At 33.0% G+C, this 21,365-nt stretch overlaps 3 protein-coding genes across 3 annotated transcripts; all 3 read left to right on the forward strand.

The window, feature by feature from the left end:
• Positions 1–232: 232 nt before the first annotated feature.
• LOC133307502 (putative disease resistance protein At4g11170) lies at positions 233–8,274 on the forward strand. Its single transcript, XM_061508007.1, is given in 8 exon segments — positions 233–837; positions 1,104–2,205; positions 2,298–2,591; positions 2,678–3,333; positions 3,508–3,977; positions 4,079–4,164; positions 7,328–7,417; positions 8,188–8,274. Coding segments are annotated over 8 exon segments (3,390 nt in total).
• A 3,020-nt stretch (positions 8,275–11,294) lies between these two features.
• LOC133307503 (vacuolar protein sorting-associated protein 2 homolog 1-like) lies at positions 11,295–12,261 on the forward strand. The gene is made up of 4 exons (XM_061508009.1): positions 11,295–11,331; positions 11,562–11,692; positions 11,926–12,030; positions 12,238–12,261. The coding sequence occupies exons 1-4, from the start codon at positions 11,295–11,297 to the stop codon at positions 12,259–12,261; spliced, it is 297 nt and encodes a 98-aa protein (XP_061363993.1).
• Positions 12,262–13,560: 1,299 nt separating this feature from the next.
• Positions 13,561–18,180, forward strand: LOC133307504 (putative disease resistance protein At4g11170). The gene is made up of 6 exons (XM_061508010.1): positions 13,561–13,572; positions 14,585–15,105; positions 15,293–16,394; positions 16,488–16,781; positions 16,868–17,523; positions 17,698–18,180. The coding sequence occupies exons 1-6, from the start codon at positions 13,561–13,563 to the stop codon at positions 18,149–18,151; spliced, it is 3,039 nt and encodes a 1,012-aa protein (XP_061363994.1). The 3' UTR covers positions 18,152–18,180.
• The last annotated feature ends 3,185 nt before the right edge of the window (positions 18,181–21,365 follow it).

A 21,365-nucleotide genomic window follows, 5' to 3' on the forward strand; every position in this document is an offset into this window, starting at 1 on the left:
ATTGTTGCAGATACAAAGTCCAGTTCTTTATTGAGCCTAGAGCCCTCCATATATATCCCAAAAAAAGAAAAAGTCCAGTTCTTTAAGCTGTTTGACTGTGATATTTTCATTTCTCTTCTCTCTTTATTTTTGTTTAGCAGACATATTGTGGCTTGCTTATTTTTTTATTTTATTTTTATTTTATTTTTTTGTGTAGAGAAAAAGAAAGATCCCGAGTGGACGCGTGAATACGATGGCATATTCTTTTTCCACAGCTGAGCAAATAAAATATGTTGTTGTATTTGCTTGTCTCTTGCTTCTTTTGAAATTGGAGGGAATAGTGGCGGCCAAAAAAGTAACAGCAGACAACGATTCTAAGGATCTAGTGGTGTTTTTTTCTGGCTCTGCTCCTCAGATAAAGTATGATGTCTTTCTCAACTTTAGAGGTGCAGACATTCGTGAAGGTTTCCTTAGTCATTTGAATAAAACTTTATATCAAAAGCAGATTTTTCCCTTCGTAGATGACAAGCTCCCCAAAGGGGGTGAAATATCGAAAGATCTTCTTGGAGCAATTGAAAGATCATTGATTTCATTGGTCATATTCTCACCAAACTATGCTTCTTCATCTTGGTGTTTGCTAGAGCTTGTGAAAATAGTTGAGTGCAGAGCAAAAGATGGACAGATTGTGCTACCCGTTTTCTACAAAGTCGATCCCTCACAAGTACGGCATCAAAAGGGGGCTTATAAAAATGCACTTTCTGAACATGAAAAAGGGCATAGTTTAATCAGGGTGCAAACTTGGAGATCTGCTCTGAACGAAGCTGCTAATTTAGAAGGATTTCATTCTTCAAATTTTCGGTAAGTTTATTTGAAATAAATAAATAAATGTTCAATATTTTCCCGCTGTGTATTTATTATATAGCTATATGTCTCTGTTGAGATATATAAACTCCACATTAGTTGCTGTTGAGCAACCAACGTCCGACTATATATCTCAAGAGCCTCTTATCAAACTTGTTCCTTATAGACTTTTATCTAGTTTTACATCCCAAAGTAAGGCGTGTTTAAAATAATAATAATAATTATGTCATTTATATTCTTACATTTTCTCGTTTCTTTTGTAGGAATGAAGCCGAGCTTGTTGAAGATATAGTTAAATGGGTACAGAAGAGATTGAAACATGTGCACCAAGTTAACTCAAAAGGATTTGTTGGAATTGCAAAACCAATTTCACATGTAGAATCACTGTTACGGTTAGAGTCAGAAGATGTTCGTGTTATTGGGATTTGGGGTATGGGTGGTATTGGTAAGACAACTATTGCAGAAGAAGTATATAACAGATTGCATGCTGATTATGAAGGGTATTGTTTTCTGGCAAATGTAAGAGAAGAGTTGGGAAGACAGGGAATAATCTCTTTAAAGACAAAGCTTTTTTCCACACTACTATGGGAACAAGACTTGAAAATTGAAACCCCAAATGTATTGCCTACTTATGTGGAGAAAAGGCTTCGTCGTATGAAGGTTCTTATTGTTCTTGACGATGTCAATGATTCGGAGCAACTAGAAAGTTTAGTTGGAACAAAGGACAGGTTTAAAAATGGTAGTAGAATCATCATAACTACTAGAGATAAGCAAGTGCTTGCTAAATGGGTTGATGATATATACAAAGTTGAGGCACTGGACTTTGATGAGTCTTTCCGGCTTTTCAAGTTGAATGCCTTTGAACATAATCATATTGACATAGAATACTATGAACTGTCTAAGAGCATGGTCGATTATGCCAAAGGCGTTCCAGTAGTTCTTAAAGTCTTGGGTCATCTTCTTCGTGGAAAAGATAAAGAAATATGGGAAAGCCAATCAAAAAGGCTCAAAAAAGTGCCCAATAAAAAGGTTCATGATGTTATTAAGATTAGCATTGATGAGGATCTTGATCATGATGAGAAGAAGATATTTTTGGATATTGCATGTTTTTTCGATGGATTGAATTTGAATGTTGACAAAATAAAACTTCTATTAAAGGATCGTGATTATTCTGTTGCTGCTGCGTTAGAAAGGTTAAAAGATAAAGCTCTTATAACTATTTCTCAAAAGAATATTGTATCCATGCATAACATTATACAAGAAACAGCTTGGGAGATGGTTCGCCAAGAATCTATTGAAGACCCCGGACACCGAAGTCGACTGTTGGATACTGATGACATTTATCAAGTACTGAAAAATAACAAGGTAAAATCCCTAAGTTACAAAAATGTATCTTATTTTTTGTAGGAACAGCGAGTTATAAGATGTTTGAAAATTTTCTACTACTTTGGTGGCAGGGGAGTGAGGCCATCAGAAGCATAGTCCTCAACTCGTCGATGATTAAGGAGCTGCAGTTAAGCCCTCAAGTATTTGCTAAGATGAGCAAACTACAATTTCTTGATTTGTATTGTGATTGGCCTTATAAAGTGTTGTATCTTCCTCAAGGGCTTGAATCTTTGCCAAATGAACTACGATATCTTCGGTGGGCTTCCTACCCTTTGGAATCCTTGCCATCCAAGTTTTCTGCGGAAAATCTTGTTGAATTGAACTTGCCCTACAGCCGAGTGAAAAAACTTTGGCACCAAGTGCAGGTAAATAATACATGTGTGCATTTGCATTCTAAGGAATACAAATAAACAACTTCCATTAGCTCATGCTTTTGTTTAATTTGTTACAGGAACTTGAGAATTTAAACACCCTCGTACTGCATTCATCCACAAGCCTGCTGGAACTGCCAGACTTTTCAAAGGCCACAAATCTTAAAGTCATAGATCTCCGTTTTTGTCTAGAGCTGACTAGTGTGCATCCATCCGTTTTCTCTCTCAACAAGCTTGAGAAATTGGATCTAGGTGGATGCATTTCCCTTTCAACCCTTGGAAGCAATATCCATCTGAGCTCCCTTCGTTTTCTCTCCCTCAATGGCACGGGTATCAAACAACTACCCTCCTCTATTGAACTTCAAAGCAAACTTCAAAAGCTAAATCTAGCACGCACTTACATTGAGAACTTGCCTACAAGCATCAAGCATCTTACAAAGCTTCGACATCTAGATATTCGCCACTGTAGCGAGCTTCCGACTATACCTGAGCTTCCCCCATCACTTGAAATACTAGATGCCAGTGGCTGCATATCACTGGAGAGTGTGTTGTTCCCTTCAACCACTAGTGAACAACTGAATGAAAACAAGAAAAGGGTAGCCTTCTGGAATTGCTTGAAATTGGATGAACATTCTCTCAGGGCTATTGAGCTGAATGCGCAAGTTAACATGATGAAATTTGCATTCCAACATTTATCCACATTTGGTCGTGATTATGATGCTCAAATCACTAATGTGTATCAGGGAAGCAGAGTTTTGTTGTATGGGAACACAACACGTGACTTCCTATGCATCGATTTCTGTTTTACTCCGCAGTCCCTTCAGTTGAGCTACATTTTGGATGAACACCCTGTCAGTGCTATCAGGCTGAATGCCCTTGCACACCAACATTTATCCACAATTGGTCGCAGTAATGCTGCTCAAAGCACTTATGTGTATCCGGGAAGCAAAGTTCCAGAGTGGCTGGTGTATGGGACAACACAAGACTCCCTAACTATTGATCTCTCTTTTGGTCCGCAGTCCCCTGAGATGGGCTTCATTTTTTGCTTCGTAGTTCCGCAGGTTCAATCAGAGGGTTTGTTTTTTAAATTTAAGATCAGTGTTGGTGAAGATGAAGGTAACACTGTGTACCTGGACAGACCACGTCATGGAATTATATCGGATCATGTGTATCTAATGTATGACCAAGGATGTTCCAGCTACCTGAATAGCCAAGCCAAACATCAGCCAAGGTTTAAAATCAAGGTTACAGCAGCATCACGAACACTGACATCACAGTACGTGCCATTGCTGTTAAGAGGGTTTGGGGTCAGCCCAGTAGATGCCTCACAATATCTCAGTTTTCTTCAACAAATATTTGAATGATAGTACTATTCCAACAGTACGTGCAGTTCTCGAAGGTTCACTCTCTCTCTCTATCTGCTGCTACTTGGTCTTCATTGCCTAGCTTTCACTGAGACTGGTTTCTTAATTTTTTTTCAGTACCAATTTTTACTGATATCATGATGGCGAATTCTAGGAGTAGTTCACGAGATTGCTTTGTTACGGGTCCATTGAATTGGGGAATTGTTTGTAGGATATATATTGTTATTCATTATGTACGATTACCTATCATTGGAAATGTGCAGAAAGTTCTTTTTTTCCTCTTCTTTATCCTTGCAATGTAATGCCTAGTCATCATTGTTCCCTTTAAGTTTTTTGTACCTCTTGCTTTCAAATCGTTGTTATCAAATATTTCTCCTCCCTTCCCCTCTCTATAGAGTAAAATGAAGAACATTTTTGGAAAGTAAACTAAATGCAAGTTATATGATTGAGACTTACTGGTCTTCACTCTACTTGTTCTTTACTATTTATCTTTCCCTATGGAGTTTTTAACCTAAATTTTTTATGTAATCACCAAACAGCATTTAACCCTTTTTTTAAGCTCTTTTTTTTTAGCTTTACCTTAAAGTAGCTTTTATCTTAAAAAAATGATCCAAACAGGTTCTTAATATAAGAATCATGTATGCACGGTATATCATTTGAAACATAACCAACAGCACATGATACGTACCTCCAGAGCCTCAAATAATAAGAAAATCCACATACAGGTAATACAAGCTGTTATTATTTATAAATACCATTTTTCCAACATCGATAATGTTGTCATATTCATATGCTCATAAGGCTAAGGTCCTTACTTTTAATTTTCAGTTCTATTTGGCCAACTCATAAGACTCAATTTGGCAAGTGTAAATTCTGGTTGAGTTTAGAGTTTAAAGAAAATACAACATTGTTGTATCTTTTGGGCATTATAGGCCCTTGAAGGTGTCTTACCTTGGATAAAGTGTGTATGATCTGAAGTTTAGGATGGAATAGATTCCCTATACATCCGAATCGATTCCTATTATTTCCAGTCAGCAAGGAATCTATTCCTTCTGTAATCAGAGGCACTTCAAGCACGAATTCAAGGGGCTTTCGTGCATAACCCTTTTCATCCACTGGTTTACTTCAATTCATTACCATTTTCTACATACACAACCACATATTCTTCATATTTCACAATTTTGACCAACTTACATTGCATGTAATCAACATTTGCATGTATGAATGCAACTTATTCCAGGAATGTTAACTAAGAAAGAAGGGGATTTAAGTCACACAAATTCACCACAACATAAACGTGCTTAGTTAAATGGGGTGTTTTGAGCTCCCAAAAGTTACCTCAAACTCTACAAATGCTAAGCTTGTGTACTGAATCGCAACCACACCTTCGCCTTCCTTAGACAGCTTTTGTTATATAAATCTCAGCTTCTCCTTGAAAGGTGAAAAGATAAAGTGAAAAGATAAAAGTTTTTTATTTGTTTGAAAGGTGAAAAAAACAGAGAAAAGAGAGGTGCAGTTTTTTGAGGTGGAAAGATTTGCTTAAAAATAATGGTTATTATGTTGCAGCAGTTATCTCTTCAACAGACATAAAAATATGTAGAATGATATGTGCGAAATAGAGAAGAAGAAAAAACATGAGTCTCCTACATTTTTTTTTTTTAACGCATATCACTTAATATAATTACCTACACATTTTATCATTAAGCTGATAGTTGCCCATATTTTTATGCATATATAAAAGATAAAAAAAATATTAATATTATAATTTAATAGTACTGTATTAATTTGGAATGTTAAATTGTATTAAATAAATCATTCAATTATGGGATGTCACTATCACAAACCCTTCCTTTTTCCAACGCTTTGTAATTCTTATCCACCACTGTATCTATCTATTAAAGAGATAACCTTTGTAACCGAGAGAGACAGAGAGAGAGAGAGAGAGAAACTTAAACCGGCAAGATTATGATGAATTAACTATTGTATTAAAGGGGATTGAAAAAATTGGGAAGGGAACCCTCATATATTTAACATGATTATCTCATGTAAAATATTTCAGTTATTTGTTATAAATTAGTTATTTATAATTTTAGAGAAAGATTATACTTATAATCTTTTTTTTTTTTACAACCTCTTACAATCATATCGTAACATCGTTGATTTCTGTCAATCAATGATTATTATTTATTATGAATTAATAATTAATTAATGAGTTTAATTTGTGAAAATCATAATCGTTGATTGGCAGAAATTAACGGTGTTAAGATATAGTTGTAAGAAATTATAAAAAAAAATTGTAAATATAACTTACCTCATAATTTTAATGATAAATTTCAGATGATGAGAAATGAAAATTGCCGCTTAATTTCTGACCAGTATCTATAAATTAATATGTCTCAAATCATGTTAAAATAAGATATGAGAAGATGAATTCTAATTTTTTTTTAACCTGACCCATTTCGTTATTTTTTTTTTAATTCTCTCTAATTAGTATTAATTTATTTATGTGGCTGAGATTATTTGCCACAACCTGTCATGTGAAAGAGTCTAATCTCTCTGAAACGATCTAATTATTCTTAGACAAAACAACTAATATTCTTTTTGTCATTCTTAACGATATGAATTTAATATTTAGTAGATAATTTTATGTTTAAAAAAGAGAGGAAAAAGTAAAAAAAATAAAATTGAATATGAAAATTTGATAATTTATACTTTTTAGATAATATTATAATTTATTAAATAACAGAAATATATATTATTGTTAATATAATCTTTTTGTTTAAAGTTATTTTTGCCAATGTATACATATAGATACTCATTAATTATTCAGAAACTTTTAAATTTACTGATTTGTATAATCAAATCATAAGTCACAGTTAAAATTGTTTATTTAATAAAACAATCAAATTTAGCTAAACACTTAACCATTGAAGTTAGAATAATTCACGAATGGATACATTCCTTTACCCCTATTCAATTGTGTGATACTAAGAATTATATTATGTTAACGTTTTTTTTTTTTTTTTTTTTTAATGTGAAGTTCAAAAGCGTTATAAGTTCCTAGAGAGAACAGTGTTGAGCTTTATGGTGAGAAAGTCAACGAAAAAACGGGTCTGTGCTATTTCTATGGCTTTTAGGAGGGCTAGCTTGCTGTTTAAGTTTTCAGTTGTTTATTAGAAACTGCCATAATTGGTTTGTTGTTTAATTTTTAAACTTTTTTATCTACCATCATTTTTTAAAAATATTCAGGAACTGCATTGTTATTTTTACCATTATTATCCACAATATCAGTAATATTTACCTTGTCGATTATCTGAATGGTTTCTTGTTGCTGATGCTATTGTTACAATTTGTGTGGAATTTTAGTGTGCTTGTTGTCACGTCATCTATGATATTGTAAGTAGGGGTGCTAAACAGACCAAAGCCTTTCAGGGGCCTTTGGCTCGCCTCGTGAAGGTTTGAGCTTACATGTCTAAAATTTATTGTTTGCAACATGCTTGAACTTGTATAAAAGCTCGTTTAATAAAAAAGCCTCAGGCTCAAATTCAAAAGTTCGGCCTTAAATCCTCTCAGGCTGGCCCAGTATATTATTTTATATTTTTTATACTACTTGTAATAGTCCTCTCTTTCTCCTCAATCCATTTCACCCAAAAACTCATCTGTTCCACTGTGCACCTATGAAGCACCGACACTTCAAAATCCTTGAAGTGTCGTGACCGACACTTTCCGACACTCTTCGACACTCCGACACTCCCCGACACTCTAACACGTGTTATAGAAATTCAAAAAAGGTTCAAAGGTTGCGTTGCGTTGAGTTTTTAGTTTCAACTATTAAATTCGTTGAATTTCGATTACCATTTTATTAAGTTTAATATAAATATTTGGGATATCTTATGTTTCTTTGCAAAATTGATGAATATTATAAGTTTAATTTCATTTTTTTTGTTAAATTATTGAATATTACATATAGTATGCATTACATAAATTAAAAATATTATTTCATATCAAAACGTGTCCTAACGTGTCGAAATCTAATATTTTTTAGAATTAACGTGTCGGAGTGTCGTGTCGGAGTGTCACGTGTCTCGTGTCAGTATCGGTGCTACATAGCTGTGCACTCCTCGTTTGTGTCAATTTATTTTTTCTTTTTTCTTTTTGTTGGCACTTTTTTTATAATGGGCAAAGATAATATAACTTGTTATCTACCTTCTCTCACTTTTCTGTAGAAGTTGCCATTGTCTGTTTTTGGCTTCGGACATACTGACAGAAGCAAGGAGAAGGTAGAAGAAGGTTCCTCATTTCTTGTGCGCTGAGAAAATACTGAAGAAGAGATTTAAATAAATATTGGTTGTGGGCAGTGGCGGACCCAGAAATTTTATTTTATGTCTGCACACTTAGTGGTGAAGATTCGGGATCAACGTTCTAGAATTTTTTATTTTATTTTATTTTAAATGTATTAAAAAACAAAAGAATATAAACAAAAAAGAAAAGAAAACTTCAACTTAACATAAAAAAATAATAATCAAGAGTCATATAAAGGAGATTTTTCTTTTGTTATTTTTTTCATTCTCAATACTCAGAATTTTGAGACCTATACTTAAGAATAATAATAATTTCACAATTTTAGGCAATGATTATTTGTTAAGATTTTTATTCTTATAGCGATGCAAAATAATCTTGCCACATATTTTTTAATTATTTTGATATAAAATATGATTAATTATACCTAATAAATATTCTGCTCATTCAAGAAAAATCCACGTAATATAATATCTGGATAATTATATGCGAAGATAATATATTCTACTTTTTAATTTTTCAGTTTTTCCACTTTGTCTTTAGACCTATCAATTACAGTAACTTCTTTACATTTTCACACCATGATATAGTTAATTTAAGAGCATTAAAATGTGTTTACCAAAAAAAAAAAACGAGCATTCAATAATTTATGTAAAATATATGTTGAGAAAAGTAAAAGTAATTAAGAGCTGGATTACGTAGGATGCATTGAAAAGAATTAATAAACAAGTGTAATCATAAGTTTGCTATCTACGAATCTCTTAAAAAGATTCAATTTTGGTACTGTAATTACAAGATTTATTTTCTTTACATGCATTGTCATCAAATTGCATGTTATTAAATATAAAAGTTGGACGGTTATAATTGCACTTATTGTGACTTGTGAAGTTGTTTATTTTTCTTAAATAATATATGGTGGATGAAGAGTACAAAACAACTAAACAAGATATTAGGCAATGTAGTTAAATCTTTTTTTTTTTCTAAAAATTCATGTCTGCATTTGCAGACATTGATCCCAATATGGGTCCGCCGCTGGTTGTGGGGGTGTTGTGAGGGCTTGAGCAGAACTCATAGGAGTAACTGCATACATTTTTAAGACTTGCATATGGCAATCACAAATGTGACTCGAGTGTGTGACGGTGCGACAGATATAACTTCAACCTAATTTTCTACATTTGAAGCATGGCTAAAATTAGAATTTAGGACCACCCATACTCAAAAGTACTCAAAAGTATTTTGCATGCCTCAGCTTACCTCTCAAAAAATAAATAATATTAATATCATCATAACTTAAAACAGAAACACGTGTTAGTTAAAACAGTTCCATTTTCCCAACAAAATAACATTGTTTTCTTAAATGCAATTTCACAGGAGAAATTATGTTCAACTTAACTACGAATAAAAAAAAAGGTGCGGATCAAATGCAAAATGATAGTTTCAAAATAAACACATTATCATCTACGGGTTGTTCATTTTTCGAAAGTATAGCCCTTCTTTAATAGAATTACAACCTGCTATATATTTTAATGGAAAAATTGGCATCTAGACAAACCAAAATGTCTCATTTGCAACTAAAAATTTCTTGAGTTCAGTGACATTTATTAGTAAGGAATAAATCTTTGGTGCATCTGTTGCACCTAGATTCAGTGCATTTCATCAATGAGAGTATTACATGTCAGAGGAGAGAGAGAGAGAGAATTTGATGGAAAAAAGAAAATTTTGACTAACATGTAATATTTTCATTGGTGGGATATACTGAATCTTTGATGCAACAGTAGCACCAAAAATTTATTCATTAGTATAAGAGAGAAAAATTAAGCACAATTACAAAGCAAACCATAATGAAGTTGAAACAACATTCCCTAGGATTCCATACAAATCCTCAAAGACATGCATCTTATCTTAGTGGACTACAGGATAGTGGAGGAATATTGAAATATGTGGAGAGAAGGTGAGTATATCCTTGGGTTTGGTGAGGGCCTCTGGGTAACAAGAATATCCTTGGATATGGGTCAGGTAAGGTCTTCTTGGGCTTACATTTTGGGTGAACACTTGGCGAGGCTTCAGAATAGAGTATGATCCAGATTATAAAAGTTTGTACATGTTAATGGATTGGGCCATGAAAAAGGAATTGGATAGTAGCCAATTTAAAGTCATTTGGATTGCATTGGGTCCAATTTATATACTCTCTTTCTTTTATTATTACTTAAAAAAAACTTATTATGCATCTTTGGGACAAAAACATGATTTTGTTAATGTCCAGAAGAGGCTATCACCTTTCTTACTTAATATCTGTAGTCACGCTAAACCACTAGGGTGTGTGAGTGTGTTAGGTGTGTGTAGTGTGGTGTGTTCAATTCCCATGTAATGCAAAAAAAAAAAAAAAAAAAAATCTGTAGTCACACTTTGATAAAATCAAAGTGCAAGATTAATATAAGAATTAAAATTTAGAAACAAATTTGTTTAAATCTTACACTAAACTCTTTCGTATTTATTTATTCTAAAAATTAGAGAAAAACTACATAAAAAAAAAAAATCAGGGTTGACACTAAAATAAAATTAAAAGTACAAATAAATAAATAATAGTTCATACATTTTTTGATGATTGATTGTAAAAGAAAGAGAAAAAATATTATTTAATTGTAACTTTATCTCTTATTTTTAAAATATTTGTTATTTTAAAGGGCACAATTTTACATTATTTTAGATTAAATGACATCATTTTGATATATAATTAGTGATTTTTTTGCATTTTTTTATCCTTTACTTTCTTTCTCTTTCTAATCCTACACGGGAGAAAAAATATAAAAATTTCACCAGATATAAGACAAAACTGTTGGGAGACAAAGTCGTGTTTTTAGAAAAGAAATCCTTTCCCCTTTTAAAATACGTGGAACATAATAAAATTTATATAGTATGTTTGATATCGGTATAGGTATAGCTTACAAAGAATAGCATAGCAGCCATTGAGCAAAGTCTGTTGAGGCAACACGACACTAAAGAAGAGATCTCATAGTTTCAACATGGAGCGAATATGAGTTTTCTCTTCGGCAGTAGAAAGACTCCTGCAGGTTCTTGTTCTTTCTCTTTTGCCAATTTTTTATTTTACTATCAAATGGGTACGTTTTCGTTGTGATTGTGATTGTGATTGTGTTGATTGAATCGAGCAATTTGGTTAGAGAAAAAAAAAAATGACGGGTTGATTTTTGTTTGGCTTCTCCGTTTCGAAAAAAATTGTGTCTTTGATTAGGAATTGGGTTTGTTTGTTAAAGGGTAGTTTTGTTACTTGTGATGATGACAGAGCTTCTGAGGGAAAATAAAAGGATGCTAGACAAGTCCATTAGAGAAATAGAAAGGGAAAGGCAAGGCTTGCAGACTCAAGAGAAGAAGTTGATTCTTGAGATTAAGAAGAACGCCAAACAAGGACAGATGGTATTATTTCTTTCTTTATTTTTTTGGTTTTTTAATGATTTTATTTTATTGATTGATTTTGACTTTCTTCAGTAGTTTATGTGTGAGGAGAAGTTTGTTGCTTTGTATGGATTGTGATTTAATGTGGAGGGATGGTGCTAAGAATTGAGATTATTTGATTGGGTACATGATATGCATTTTCATATGTTTTGGTCTGGTTCAAATAGTTTGTGGGTTTGGCTTAAATTTGTCAGGGGGAAGTGAGAGTGATGGCCAAGGATCTTATCAGAACTCGCCATCAGATTGGGAAGTTTTACAAGCTTAAATCGCAACTTCAGGGTGTTGCTTTGAGAATTCAGGTTTGTTTTTCTCATTTTGTTTGCAAGTCACTGTACTTGAAGGTTTCTTCATGCATAATGAGCTCCTCGGAAAGAAACAGATAAGTTAAAAGATTGTGTGTTTGACATTATATTACTCCTTTTACATACTAGTTCAATGGAAAATAGTAATGAACGAAGTGTCACTGGTTATGTTGCACTTACTGTTTATGATTTTGATGGTTAAAGCCTGAAGTTGTTCTGAATGATTGATTAATGTAGTCTTTTGATGATTTTGTTGATGCATAAGTATTTGAGGGAGGAAAAAATAAAAAGATAAAGGGGGTTACCGTTCATACCTTTCTGATAACACATTCCTCTTATAGAATTATTTCCAAATTTTCGATAAAGCCACATAGGACAATAACATTGGTGGTGAATCTTAGAGGGAAAGTTTCACCCCCTTTTTTCACTCCCTTAGATTATTTTTTATTCATTATAAATTCTATTATGTATCAAACAACTGGAGGGTCAAGACTTTCTGTGCTTTCTGATATTTAATGTTGGGTACTAAAGAGTTAGCAAGAGCATGAGAATGTTACACCAGATAAGCGAAAATGCAAGACAAGATATTATAGAGAAGATAAAAATAATACCTATTGAGGAAAAGATGGTAGAATCTGTATAAGATGATTTGATCACGTGAGAAGAAGACTAATAATAAATGCCCTAATAAGAAATTTATCAAAAAAAAAAAAGCTTAGTAAGAAGAGTGGATCAAATAGAGGATAGTCCTATAGATGTAGTTTTTTTATTGGTAAGATAAAATTATCTGAAGGTATAAAAAAGTAATCAATGGTAAAAAAGAACTCTTTAATTTACACCGGGCTAGATTTGAGGGTTTGATTGAAATTATTCCAGTTAATTCATATTAACTGGACGGGTCGAAACTTGAGTCACATTAGGAAGTCCATCTTTGACTTTTGGACAAAGCTAAGATAGAAACTAATAGGTGAAGATGAGGAGAGAGAAACTAGAGTACAGCTGTTGTACACTATTGGGTATTATTTTTTCCAATTTTGGAAAAGTTCTTTTCATTCTATTCCTTTTCTTTAATTTTATTTCCATATAGCTCCCCAAAAACTTTCACCTTTGAAGATTTTCCCCCATATGAGGTAAATAAAAACTTTGACTAGTATAATTAAAATTGAAATTTATCTTTATACAAGAATTAAATTAAATAAATACTATTGAGAAATCCATGTGTAAACCATAAACCAAAACCTAAATCTCATATCGCAATAAAGCACAAAACTCATTTCGCAATAAAGCACACACGGAGAGAAAGAGATAACAGAATTAGAATCAGTGAATCACAGTGTTTTTCCAACGATCCTGTGCGTTGACATCAGCGCCGAATTCAATCAAGCATTTGGCGACGTCGATCCAGCCGTGCGGTTGTCGTAATCTCCGGCCTTCACCAGCGACGGATCCTCCTGCAGGAGCTTTCGCTCCGCCGCAGTATCAAAGACGTTCGGCTCCTCCTTCTCCTTCTCTGTGCTGCCTGAACTCATGGTTTGTCTGGTTGAAAGTTGAAACTGATTGCTTTCAGTTCAGAAACCAAACGAGGTGTCAGTGATTCTCCTCGAACACACGCGTTCCAATTCCAAACTTGAGTGTGAAGTGTGAACCAACAGAATGAATTTCTTTTTGATTTGGGGGCCAACCCACCTTTTTAGCATGTTACTGCAGGCCAATTCATTTTACCCATCTCTAATGTAATAAAATATGCATTCTTATATTTTGTTAAAAATTAATGCATTTTGATAGCTATTTGTTTGAAAAATTTAGAAAAGTAAATATAATTAAGAGAGGTCATATTTACTATTACAAAGTTTTATTACTAAATTAATTTTTGTCAATCTAATGGTTATAATTTATTAAGTCATACTTATTAATTAATAATTTTTAATAAATTATAATAATGGTAATTAATTTTAAAGTAGTCCAATTGCCACCAAATAAAAATAAAAAGTTTTAATGTTTCTAATGTTGTAAGAGATAATCTTATTTTCTATCCATATATAAAAGTGTGTGAAATTTATTTTTTTTCATATTTCTTTTTCTCTTTATATGACCCTATATGAATTTCACGTATTTTTATATTTTTATGTGAATAGGAAATAATGTAAACATGAAAAATATCAAATTCAAAATAAAAATATGAAAATTTTGCTAATCTAGAAGGACCGGTAATGTCATATGTTAATTGAACTTGTTGCAGATACAAAGTCCAGTTCTATATTGGGCCTAGAGCCCTCCATATATATACCCAAAAAAAAAGTCCAGTTCTTTAAGCATTTGACTTTGATCTTTTCATTTCTTTTCTCTCTTTATTTTTGTTTAGCAGATATATTGTGGCTTGCTCTTTTTTTTTTTTTTTTTTTTTTGGGAAGCTGCTTATTTTGACATTGGTGTGTAGAGAAAAAGAAAGATCCAGAATGGACGCGTGGATCCAACGACACATTCTTTTTCCAGAGCTGATCAAATAAAATATGTTGTATTTGCTTGTCTCTTGCTTCTTTTGAAATTGGAGGGAATAGTAGCAAAAAAAGTAACAGCAGACAACGATTCTGAGGATCTAGTGGTGTCTTTTTCTAGCTCTGCTCCTCAGATAAAGTATGATCTCTTTCTCAACTTTAGAGGTGCAGACATTCGTGAAGGTTTCCTCAGTCATTTGAATAAGACTTTATATCAAAAGCAGATTTTTCCCTTCGTAGATGACATGCTTCCCAAAGGGTGTGAAATATTGGAAGATCTTCTTGGAGCAATTGAAAGATCATTGATTTCATTGGTCATATTCTCTCAAAACTATGCTTCTTCATCTTGGTGTTTGCTAGAGCTTGTGAAAATACTTGAGTGCAAAGAAAAAGATGGACAGATTGTGCTACCCGTTTTCTACAAAGTCGACCCCTCACAAGTACGGCATCAAAAGGGGGCTTATAAAAATGCATTTTCTGAACATGAAAAAAGGCATAGTTTAATCAAGTTGCAAACCTGGAGATCTGCTTTGAAGGAAACTGCTAATTTAGAAGGATTTCATTCTTCAAATTTTCGGTAAGTTTATTTGAAATAAATAAATAAATGTTCAATATTTTCCCGCTATGTATTTATTATATAGCTATATGCCTCTTATCAAGCTTGTTCCTTACAGACTTTTATCTAGTTTTACATCCAAAGTAAGGCATGTTTAAAATAATAATAATGTCATTTATATTCTTACATTTTCTCGTTTATTTTGTAGAAATGAAGCCGAGCTTGTTGAAGAAATAGTTAAATGGGTACAGAAGAGATTGAAACATGTGCACCAAGTTAACTCAAAAGGATTTGTTGGAATTGCAAAGCCAATTTCACATGTAGAATCACTGTTACGGTTAGAGTCAGAAGATGTTCGTGTTATTGGAATTTGGGGTATGGGTGGTATTGGTAAGACAACTATTGCAGAAGAAGTATATAACAGATTGCATGCTGATTACGAAGGGTTTTGTTTTCTGGCTAATGTAAGAGAAGAGTTGGGAAGACAGGGAATAATCTCTTTGAAGACAAAGCTTTTTTCCACACTACTAGGGGAACAAGATTTGAAAATTGAAACCCCAAATGTATTGCCTACTTATGTGGAGAAAAGGCTTCGTCGTATGAAGGTTCTTATTGTTCTCGATGATGTCAATGATTCGGAGCAACTAGAAAGTTTAGTTGGAACAAAGGACAGGTTTAAAAATGGTAGTAGAATCATCATAACTACTAGAGATAAGCAAGTGCTTGCTAAATGGGTTGATGATATATACGAGGTTCAGGCACTGGACTTTGATGAGTCTTTCCGGCTTTTCAATTTGAATGCCTTTGAACATAATCATATTGACAGAGAATACTATGAACTGTCTAAGAGCATGGTCGAGTATGCCAAAGGCGTTCCAGTAGTTCTTAAAGTTTTGGGTCATCTTCTTCGTGGAAAAGATAAAGAAATATGGGAAAGCCAATCAAAAAGGCTCAAAAAAGTGCCCAATAAAAAGGTTCATGATGTTATTAAGATTAGCATTGATGATGATCTTGATCACGATGAGAAGAAGATATTTTTGGATATTGCATGTTTTTTCGATGGATTGAATTTGAATGTTGACAAAATAAAACTTCTATTAAAGGATCGTGATTATTCTGTTGCTGCTGAGTTAGAAAGGTTAAAAGATAAAGCTCTTATAACTATTTCTCAAGAGAATATTGTATCCATGCATAACATTATACAAGAAACCGCTTGGGAGATGGTTCGCCAAGAATCTATTGAAGACCCCGGACACCGAAGTCGACTGCTGGATGCTGATGACATTTATCAAGTGCTGAAAAATAACAAGGTAAAATCCCTAAGTTACAAAAATGTACCTTATTTTTTGTAGGAAAAGTGAGTTATAAAGATGTTTGAAAATTTTCTACTACTTTGGTGGCAGGGGAGTGAGGCCATTAGAAGCATAGTCCTCAACTCGTCGATGAATCAGGAGCTGCAGTTAAGCCCTCAAGTATTTGCTAAGATGAGCAAACTACAATTTCTTGATTTGTATTGTGATTGGCCTTATAAAGTGTTGTATCTTCCTCAAGGGCTTGAATCTTTGCCAAATGAACTAAGATATCTTCGGTGGGCTTTCTACCCTTTGGAATCCTTGCCATCCAAGTTTTCTGCGGAAAATCTTGTTGAATTGAACTTGCCCTACAGCCGAGTGAAAAAACTTTGGCACCAAGTGCAGGTAAATAATACATGTGTGCATTTGCATTCCAAGGAATACAAATAAACAACTTCCATTAGCTCATGCTTTTGTTTAATTTGTTACAGGAACTTGAGAATTTAAACACCCTCGTACTGCATTCATCCACAAGCCTGGTGGAACTGCCAGACTTTTCAAAGGCCACAAATCTTAAAGTCATAGATCTCCGTTTTTGTCTAGAGCTGACTAGTGTGCATCCATCTGTTTTCTCTATCAACAAGCTTGAGAAATTGGATCTAGGTGGATGCATTTCCCTTTCAACCCTTGGAAGCAATATCCATCTGAGCTCCCTTCGTTTTCTCTCCCTCAATGGCACGGGTATCAAACAACTACCCTCATCTATTGAACTTCAAAGCAAACTTGAAAAGCTAAATCTAGCATACACTTACATTGAGAACTTGCCTGCAAGCATCAAGCATCTTACAAAGCTTCGACATCTAGATATTCAGCACTGTAGGGAGCTTCCGATTATACCGGAGCTTCCCCCATCACTTGAAATACTAGATGCCAGTGGCTGCATATCACTGGATACTGTGTTGTTCCCTTCAACCGCTAGTGAACAACTGAATGAAAACAAGAAAAGGGTAGCCTTCTGGAATTGCTTGAAATTGGATGAACATTCTCTCAAGGCTATTGCACTGAATGCGCAAGTTAACATGATGAAATTTGCATTCCAACATTTATCCACATTTGGTCGTGATTATGATGCTCAAATCACTAATGTGTATCGGGGAAGCAGAGTTTTGTTGTATGTGAACACAACATGTGACTTCCTACCCATTGATTTCTGTTTTACTCTGCAGTCCCTTCAGTTGGACTACATTTTGGAGGAACACCCTGTCAGAGCTATCAGGCTGAATGCCCTTGTACACCAACATTTATCCACAGTTGGTCACAGTTATGATGCTCAAAGCACTTATGTGTATCCGGGAAGCAAAGTTCCAGAGTGGCTGGTGTATGGGACAACACAAGACTCCTTAACTATTGATCTCTCTTTTCCTCCGCATTCCCCTGAGATGGTCTTCATTTTTTGCTTCATAGTTCCGCAGGTTCAATCAGAGGGTTTGTTTTTGAAATTTAAGATCAGTGTTGGTGAAGATGAAGGTAACACTGTGTACCTGGACAGACCACATCATGGAATTATATCGGATCATGTGTATCTAATGTACGACCAAGGATGTTCCAGCTACCTGAATAGCCAAGCCAAACATCAGCCAAGGTTTAAAATCAAGGTTACAGCAGCATCACGAACACTGACATCACAGTACGTGCCGTTGCAGTTAAGAGGGTTTGGGGTCAGCCCGATAGATGCCTCACAATATCTCAGTTTTCTTCAACAAATATTTGAATGATAGTACTATTCCAACAGTACGTGCCGTTCTCGAAGGTTCACTCTCTTTCTCTCTCTCTCTATCTGCTACTACTTGGTCTTCACTGCTTAGCTTTCTCCTTAGAAACTGGTGTCTTAATTTTTGTCAGTACCAATTTTTACCTTCATCCACTTTGATTTTATATCATGATGGTGCATTCTAGGAGCAGTTCACGAGTTTGCTTTGTTACGGGTCCATTGAATTGGGGAACTGTTTGTAGGATATATATTGTTATTCATTATGTACGATTATCTAACATTGGAAATGTGCAGAAAATTCTTTTTTCCTCTTCTCTATCGTTGCAATGTAATGCCTAGTCATCATTGTTCCCTTTAATTTTTTTGTACCTCTTGCTTTCAAATCGTTGTTACTCAAATATTTCTCCTCCTTTCCCCTCTCTATAGAGTAAAATGAAGAATTTTGGAAAGTAAACTAAATGCAAGTTATATGATAGAGACTTATTGTAGCAGAGTTGGTCTTCACTCTACTTGGTCTTTACTATTTATCTTTCCCCGTGGAGTTTTTGAGCTAAATTTTTTATGTAATCACCAAACAGTTTTTAACCTTTTTTTTTAGTTCTTTTTTTAGCTTTAGCTTAAAAGTAGCTTTTATCTTAAAAAATATGATCCAAACAAGTTCTTAATATAAGAATCATGTATGCACGGTATATCATTTGAAACATAACCAATAGCACATGATACGTACCTCCAGAACCTCAAATAATAAGAAAATCCACATACAGGTAATACAAGCTGTTATTATTTATAAATACCATTTTTCCAACATCGATACTGTTGTCATATTCATATGCTCATAAGGCTAAGGTGCTTACTTTAAATTTTCCGTTCTGTTTGGCCAACTCAAAGACTCAATTTGGCAAGTGTAAATTCTGGTTGAGTTTATAATTTAAAGAAAACACAACATTCTTGTATCTTTTTAGCATTATAGGCCCTTGAAAGTGTGTCTTACCTTGGATAAGTGTGTATGATCTGAAGTTTAGGATGGAATAGATTCCCTATACATCCGAATCGATTCCTATTATTTCCAGTCAGCAAGGAATCGATTCCCTCAGTAATCAGAGGCACTTCAAGCACGAATTCAAGGGTCTTTCGTGCATAACTCTTTTCATCCACTGGTTTACTTCAATTCATTACCAATTTCTACATACACAACCACATATTCTTTCATATTTCACACTTTTGACCAACTTCCATTGCCTGTAATCAACATTTGCATGTATGAATGCAAATTATTCCAGGAATGTTAACTATGAAAGAAGGGGGTTTTAGTCACACAAATTCACCACCACAGAAACATGCTTATTTAAGAATTTAAATGGGGTGTTTTGAGCTCCCAAAAGTTACCTCAAACTCTACAAATGCTAAGCTTGTGTACTGAATCGCAACCACACCTTTACCTTCCTTAGACAGCTTCTGTCATATAAATCTCAGCTTCTACTTGAAAGGTGAAAAGAGAAACGAATTTTATTTGTTTGAAAGGTGAAGAAACAGAGAAAAGAGGGAGAGTTTTTTGAGGTGGAAAGATTTGCTTAAAAGAGTTTTATTTGTTTTGGAGTCATTATTATGTAAATAATTTAAGCGAATAAGGTTATTATGTTGTAAGAAATAATTTTATCTATTAATCAGACATCAAAATATGTAGATCCACATTTTTTTTATTTAATTTTTTGATATATGAAAAAAGACTAAAATACACATCACCTAACAGTCTAACACAATTATCTACACCTCTTATAATTAGGCTAATCTTAGAAAGATAAAAGAAATACTAATATTATAATTTAATAGTACTTTATGAATTTGGAATGTTAAATTGAATTAAATAAATCATTCAATTATGGGATGTCACAACTCACAACCCTTCCATTTTCCAACGCTTTGTAATTCTTATCCACTACGGTATCTATCTATTAAAGAGATAAACTTTGTAACCAAAAAAAAAGAAAAAGAGAGAGAGAGATAAACTTAAACCATCAAGATTATGATGAATTAACTTTTGTATTAAAGGGGATAAAAAAATTAGGAAGGGATCCTCATATATTTAACATGATTATATCATGCAAAATATTTCAGTTATTTGTTATAAATTAATTATTATAATTTTTATTTACAAAATTATTATAATTTTAATGATAAATTTCATATGATGAGAAATGAAAATTATCATTTATTTTCTGACCTGTTATCTATAAATTAATATGTCTCAAATCATATTAAAATAAGATACGAGAAGATGAATTCTAAAAAAAAAATTAACCTGACCCATTTCGTTATTCTTTTTTTCTTTTAATTCTCTCTGATTAGTATTTATGTGGTTGAGATTTATGAAGCACCGACACTTTAAAACTTTAAAAATCCTGACGTGTCGTGTCTGACACTTCCCGACACTCCAACGCGCGTTGTAAAAACTCAAAAAAATGTTTAAAGATTGTGTTGCGTTGTGTTTTTAGTTCTAACTATTAGATTCGTTGGATTACTATTACCATTTTATTAAATTTAATATAAATATTTGTGATATTTTATGTTTTTTTGCAAAATTAATAGGTATTATAAGTTTATCTTTATTTTTTTGTTAAATTATTGAATATTCAATATAATTTATACAACATAAATCAAAAATATTATTTAATATCAAAATGTGTCCTAACGTGTAGAAATCTAACATTCTTTAGAATTAACGTGTCGGAGTATCATGTCGTGTCATATCCCGTATTTTGTATCGATATGAGTGCTAAGTAGGCTGAGATTATTGTACATAACCTGTCAAAGGGTCTAATCTCTCTGAAATGATCTCAATTATTATTTGACAAAACAACTAATATTCTTTTTGTCATTCTTAAAGTTATGAATTTAATATTTAGTAGTTATTTTTGTTTAAAAAATAGGAAAAAGTTAAAAAAAAATATATATATGAAAATTAGATAATATATACTTTTTAGATAATATTATAATTTATTAAATAATAGAAATATATATTATTCTTAAATCTTAATATAATCTTTCTTGTTTAAAATTATTTTTGTCATTGTATACATATAGACACTCATTAATTATTCAGAGACTTTTAACTTTACTGATTTGTATAATCAAATCATAAGTCACAGTTAAACTTGTATATTTAATAAAACAATCAAATTTAGCTAAACACTTAACCATTGAAGTTAGAATAATTCATG

The sequence above is a fragment of the Gastrolobium bilobum genome, unplaced genomic scaffold (assembly GCF_033153095.1).
Source record: "Gastrolobium bilobum isolate Gb01-03AN ecotype WA unplaced genomic scaffold, APGP_CSIRO_Gbil_v1 utg367, whole genome shotgun sequence".
NCBI lineage: Eukaryota > Viridiplantae > Streptophyta > Magnoliopsida > Fabales > Fabaceae > Gastrolobium > Gastrolobium bilobum.